The sequence below is a fragment of the Corylus avellana genome, chromosome 1 (assembly GCF_965113065.1).
Source record: "Corylus avellana chromosome 1, dhCorAvel1.hap1.2, whole genome shotgun sequence".
Lineage (NCBI taxonomy): Eukaryota > Viridiplantae > Streptophyta > Magnoliopsida > Fagales > Betulaceae > Corylus > Corylus avellana.
Window position 1 is genome coordinate 25393644 of NC_142490.1, and position 6871 is coordinate 25400514.

Here is a 6871-nt window from a genome sequence, read left to right on the forward strand (position 1 = left end):
GTGAACTATTTATTAAGTTTTTGAGAAATTTGATGTATGTGTGTGTGTCCATTTATATACAATTAATTAATTCCCAACTAAAAACCTTCGTGGGTTCAATTAATTATGTGAGTTTTTTTCTCAAAATTGGGACTCCCTGTAATTTTAGAAACTCCCAATCCCATGGACTTGTTTTGCTCCATTTCTATTTAAAATAGAGTAAAACGTCAATTAAAAAGATGATGTTTTTACTATAGAAGTATCATCTGAATGATTGCAAAAGAAGGAAATGAAACGATTTTTTACAACTGTTCATGCATTCGCAGATTTCATTTCGTTTTTTGAAAGACAATATTAGCTTCGGTAATGCAATATCACGAATGATGGTTAAAATTGTAAATTAAGGCCTTGTATTTTCTTTAGCCAACCGTTCGCTCACCATTTTATTGCAGCACCATTAAATAAAGAATGAAAATATAATAGTAAGTGATGAGAAATGGATTTTGGAAAAATGCGATGCAATAAAAGAAATAATGACTTTGACAAGTGAAGATTGAAGCATCTTGGATCACACATTATTACAACAACCTGAAAAACTTACAATACATAAATTATACATATTAAGAAAAGTTCCTAAGCCCGCAGCTTCAATTTCTCTCTGACTTGACCTTCCTTAGTAAGCAAGCAATCTTGACCATAACGAAAACAGCAATCTTGTCTTTCAAATTATCAAAGCTGCCAAAGTAAGCTTGTCTCCATGATGTTTTGATAATCAGTGTGCCACAAACTCCCCAAAATGCAACAATAAACCCAGCTACCATGCTAATCCAGAACGAGAATGACTCAACTCCCCTTCCATTTTTGTTACCACCATTTGGTGTTACTCTAAGTTTAGTTTCATCTTTTGAACACTTGGTTGAAAGAGGAGGCCCACAGAGTAAAGAGTTACCTTCGTAGATAGAAGAGTCATTAAGTGTTTGAAGTTGATTCCCACTTGGAATTTTCCCAGGCCAGTTGTTGGATGACAACTTCAAGTGACTTAAGAATGTCAAAGACGACAAGCTTTCAGGGATAGCACCACAAAGCTCATTCATTGAGAGATCAAGTGTTTCTAACATGTGTAAATTCCCAATTTTTTTAGGAATTCTTCCAGTGAGATGATTCATTGAAAAATTCATGATGACCAATTCTAAGATGTTTGTTATATTATCAGGTATTTCTCCTGATAAATTGTTACTCGAAAGGTCTATAGAATATACAAGACCAAAAAAAGTTTGACCATATCCATATTCTATTCCTTTGGTAACCAAAAAGATTTGGTAATCATACTCTAAAAAATAATGTTCCTTCTCATTACTACACAAGCTTCCTAAACATTGAGGGATTACTCCTGAAAAATCATTGTGTGCAAGGTCTAGGATTTGGAGATTTGAAAGAGGACATAATTGTTGAGGTATATCCCCCTGAAACAAGTTGAACCTTAGTCTCAACCTCAATAAAGATGGTAGACTTTCTCCTAACCATGTTGGAAGTTTTCCAGAGAATTTGTTCCTTCCAAGATCAAGGCTTTGCAAGTTTTTATAGTTTCTAAAGAAAGAATGAAACTCTCCATCAAGATGATTTTGGCTCAATGATAATGCCTCCAATGATCTCAAATATCGCATTGAACTTGGAACATTGCCAGATATATTGTTCTTTGCTAAGTCCAATATCCTTAACTGCTGTAAATCCTTCCAAAGAGGTGGGAGTTTCCCAGACAAGAAATTATTTCTCAAAATAAGAAAGCCTAATTCCTTTAGCATTCCAATAGAATGGGGAATTCTGCCAGTAATTGAATTTGACGAGAGGTCCAACCAACGCAAGTTGGGCAATAACTCACCTATATTTTTTGGAACAGGTCCAGAAAATATATTATTACCAAGGAATATACGGCTTAGATTATTATGAAATAGTGGAAGTGGACCCTCTAACTTGTTGGACCTCAAATCAACACGAGCAACCAAAGGTTGAAATTTAAAGTACGGTACCTGCCCGCGTAGTTTGTTATGAGATAGATTCCAATCAGTAACATTTGGGTAAGACTTCCAAAGGCCATGTGGAATGGTGTCAGAAATGCCAGCATTCTCGAGCCAAAGAACATTGAGTTCATTTTGGGTTTTAAGCCAAGTTGGAAAGGTTGGGCCGATCCGCACGTTAGTTAATTGAAGGTCTATCAGCTTAAAAGGAGGAACCCAGTCCTGTTTGACTTTTAAAACCAACGTCGAATTTGCAGAAACTTTCGTAGACAACCAAAGAGATTTTAATCGGGTGAGGTTTTGAAAATGAGCTTCAGTTAGGACACCTTCCCAAGAATTCCAACGAAGGTCCAGTGAAACAAGCATTGCCAGTATCCCGATGCTTTCTGGAATCGTTCCGTTCATTTGATTACCAGAGAGGTCAAGTTCTTGCAATGACGATAAGTTCCTACGATCTTCAGGGCTACTGTTGGAACACTAAGACAAGCCATCCACATACTCAGTTATCTCCCCACTTAACTGGTTGTAAGCTAAATTCAAGCTACGCAAGTTGGCTAGATGTATCAGACCAACTGGAATAGCACCTCTAAGCAAACTGGTCTCAAGTTTGATTGTTGAAAGCCCACTCACATTTGACAGCCACTGAGGTATGAAGGAGTTAAAATGGTTGAAAGAGAGATCAATGACTGAAAGCAATGTAAAGTTGATGGAAGAAAGAGAGTGCGGAAGACTAACAAGTTCACAGCCAGCTAGGTGTAACTCCCGTAATGAAGGAAGCACATTAATCGCATGGAGCCAATCCGGTACTTTCTCAAGATTTACAAAATCCATTCCAAGGTACTTAAGAGAAGAAAAATCAACAAGCCATTCTAGACTTTCGACCTCCAATCTTGGATGTGGAAAGCTAAAGTCGGTGGAGAATTAAAGTGAATTGAGGTCTAGATATTGGAGCCATGAAAGATTCCCAAGATGGGAAGGAATAACTCCGGAAAACAATGAGAAAGAGAGATTGAGATACCTCAGATTCTCAAGGGAACCCAAAAATTTTGGAATACTGATTCCATTAAAATTATTAAAGCTTAGGTCAAAGTAACTCAAATGCTTTATATTGAGTAAAGAAGAACTGATCTTGCCCCCCAGGCACGACTTGTTGTAAACTTCCATCTCTTTATCTGACAATACCATATCATATGGATCAAGATCATAAAAATTAAGCTGAGCAAATGGGTTTCTGAGGTCAAGCTTCACTACATTTCCGGTGTTGTTGCCACAACCAACGCCTGTCCAGTTGCAGCAATCCTCACCAACCCAAGAAGAGAGACGACCCAATTGATCTGTGAGATTGTATTTAAAGCTAAGAAGTGCTTCCCTCTCCACCTCTGAGCACCTGGAAATAGGGATTTTGGTACACGAAACGGGTTTAGTAAGTTGTAGGTAGGATGAAGTTGCAGCAGGGAGAAGAAAAAAAAGAGGATGAGATGAAGAGTGGACATAAAGATATGGCTGCTGCCCATTCTGCCAGTAGTGAAATAGTTGAACATCTAAATGCTTGTGAGGCCTAGACATGCATGGGGTTCAATATTTATAGTATGAAGAATTCTAGCCGCTTCTCTTTACACGTGGCCCAACTATATGTTGTAGTTTTTTTTTTTTTTTTTTTTTATTTAGAGTTAAATGAAAACGTGTAATATTAGGAGGAGCCTCAGAGTCGGTATACCTAACAGACTAACACTAACACCATTCTTTATCTTCAGTTTTGCACTAAAACGTGTAATATCTAGTAAGAAGAAGTTATATATATCCATGTAAAGCCAAATTAATCTCAAATTCCGTACTAAATGTTGCTCATTTTTCTTAAAATGTACTCACTATATATATATATATATATATATATATATATATATATATATAGTGAGTACATTTTAAGAAAAATGAGCAACATTTAGTACGGAATATATATATATATATATATATATATATATATATATAATTGTAGGGCTAAGCTGTAATATTGAGCTAGTGCCTTCTTTCTTTCCTGTAAAATAACAACACTCATTAAGAAGATGCGCCGAGTGGTGGCCGGTGCGTACCTCCTCCGATGGTTAAGTCAATGTCTGAATGAGTTCAGTGTATACTTAGTAGCGTATGAATCATATACTTGTTTCTATTGTTTACGAGCCTTTTATAGGAGGGACTCACAAAGATGGTGATGATGATTGGGCGTAACGGATGAAGGAGTTAACATTCTGGTCCCCTGACCGTTATGGTCGATGGGAAACCGTTCTTGCTATTGACATCATGTCGAGAATGGCGCATAACTGTTATTGAAGCTGGCGTGATCCAAGGAATGACGCATAACCATTGGTGGTATTTAAGTGTGGGTCGTAACTGACATGATAATCAAATCATATTCATGCTGTTAATGTCATTGGTGCATATCTTGTCCATAACTATCGTATCCGCGTGTTGTGTATATCGTTGATTCAATAATTGTCTCGAGTCGGGTGAGCATGGTCTCCCGAGAATGCGAGCTTGGTGAGGTAACGTCGTTTTCACAGTAAGCCCATATGAATGTGCTAGGCTTCTAGCCGAATTAACGGGCTATGGGCTAGATTATTAGGTAATAGGCCCAATGACCCTATTGTAGACCTAGGTGTAACATATGTGAACATGTTAATTATGTCAATAATTCAATGAGAAATGATAATATTTAATTGAGGTTGTGATAACTAATGAAAGGCACTTAATTTCAACATATCCACTGCTTTATTGACCGACTAAGAATAAATCCAAGAATTAATAAAGGAGTTTGGAAGTTTAATTATCTCAATATATACAAAGACTCCATGCCTCAAGTCTTCATCTGGATTGCCTCCTAAATTCAACATGCGACCCATGATTGTCAATAATTTACAATAAAGCGTAGATTAGGATGACATGAAGTCGTCAAAATGTCGGTTTTAGGCTTTCATACGTATATCCTCTTTCTTGACTCACTAATTAATAATAACTCCACGTACGTAAAAAAACATAAATAAATAATAACTCCACTCACTTTCTTGACTGGCTAATTAAGAATCACTCCAAAAATAATAAAAATAATAACTCCACTCACTTTCTTGACTGACTAATTAAGAATAACTCCAAAAATAATAAAAATAATAACTCCACTCACTTTCATGACTGACTACCTAAGAATAACTCCACTTACGTAAAAAAAATAATAATAATAATAATAACTCCACTCACTTTCTTGACTGACTAATTAAGAATAACTCCACTTACATAAAAAAAATTTACAAAAAAAGAGTTAAATATATTATAAGTCCATGAGTTAAACCCGCAAAAATAAATAAATAAATTCCTCAATTTTTTTTTTTTTTCGATTTTTACTCACTGGGTTAATCAAAATGCCAATAAAATTTCTACCATTAGATTATTGTAACGCCCGTTAGTCTCAATCAAAACGCACCGTTTTGCCACGTCAGCATAATAATTTTTTATCAATTTAACTTTGTTTTTTTAATAAAAAAAAAAAAAGTTGAAGGAGTGACTGGTTGGGGCTACCACTCCTGGCCACCCCCCAACCCCTATGGGGTGGCCGCAAGCCACCCTATAGGGGTTTGGGGGTGGCAGCCCAACCGTTGCCCACCCCTTCAACTTTTTTTTTAAAAAAAAAAAATTTTAATTTTTAAATTAAATTAATAAAAAATTATTATGCTAAAGTGGCAAAACGGTGCGTTTTGATTGAGACTAACGAGCGTTACAAAAATTTAACGGCAGAGATTTTATTGGCATTTCAATTAACCCAAGGAGTAAAAATTCAAAAAATAAAAAATAAAAAAATAAAAAAATAAAAGGATTTTTAAGATTTGGCGGATTGACTCATAGATGTATAATATATTTACCAAAAAAATGAAAAATGAATAACTCCACTCACTTTTTTCTTTCTTTTATTTTTTCAGGCAAAAAAAAAAAAACTCCACTTATTTATAAAAAATAAAATAAAAAATGAATAACTCCACTCACTTTCTTGACCGACTAATTAAAAATAAGGTCGGTAATGTCGGTAAGTGAAAAAAAATTGGAAAATTGGAAGGCAAAGTCGGTCGTTGAAGTCGGTTCGGTTAGAAAAGCCTACAGCACCAAAAAATTCGGTGTAGAAAAAATCATGCCACCTCCTGTCCATCATCTAGGCAGTCACGGTCGGCTATGGTCGAAACTTGGTCGAAAATCAGTCAGTTGGCGGCGAGTCGATGAATTTGCTCAGCCCTACGACCCAAGAAGCTCATTATAACACCCCCACCCCACGAACTGTCAAATTTAGAGTCCACCACAATTCTCCACCAAGCCTCTCTCCCATGCACATAGCACCATAGCCATTTTTCTAAGAGATCACGATTTTTTTTTTTTTTTTTTGATAAGTAAAGATGTATAAATCAAAAGCGCAGAGGGGCGCAACCCTAGTACATAGGGAATATACAAGAAAGCAACTAAGAAGAAGAAAAAGAAGAAGAAAACATAAAAAGAAAATCACGGAAGCTGATCACTAAGGGCGCTAGCCAGCCATCAGTCCAAGTGAAAAGGGTGTACAAGAAGAAGTGGATAAGGTCCTCAATGTTCCTAGATGAGTTCTCGAAGCATCTAGCATTTCTCTCATTCCAGATGCACCACATGAGGCAAAGAGGAACCATCTTCCACACAACAGCACTATGAGATTTGCCGCCCGCCCACCAAGTAGCATACAACTCCTTGACGCTACCAGGCATAACCCAACACAAGTCGAACCGAGTGAAAATGGCATTCCACAAGATACGCGCAACCCCACAATGAACAAAGAGATGATCAACTGACTCCCCATCCGAATCACACATGCA

At 36.5% G+C, this 6871-nt stretch overlaps 1 protein-coding gene and 1 pseudogene across 1 annotated transcript; both read right to left on the reverse strand.

Annotated features, from left to right (window-relative positions):
* Nucleotides 1–524: 524 nt before the first annotated feature.
* Nucleotides 525–1873, reverse strand: LOC132169558 (receptor-like protein EIX2). Its single transcript, XM_059580578.2, has one exon. It carries the CDS (start codon nt 1779–1781, stop codon nt 627–629), a length of 1155 nt encoding a protein of 384 aa, XP_059436561.2. The 5' UTR covers nt 1782–1873; the 3' UTR covers nt 525–626.
* On the reverse strand, nt 1855–3508 carry LOC148588176 (receptor-like protein EIX1; annotated as a pseudogene).
* Nucleotides 3509–6871: the final 3363 nt, after the last annotated feature.

Coding starts and splice junctions, on each gene's coding strand:
- LOC132169558 (XM_059580578.2), bottom strand. CDS start 1,781: ATGCTAAAGGAATTAGGCTTTCTTATTTTGAGAAATAATTTCTTGTCT.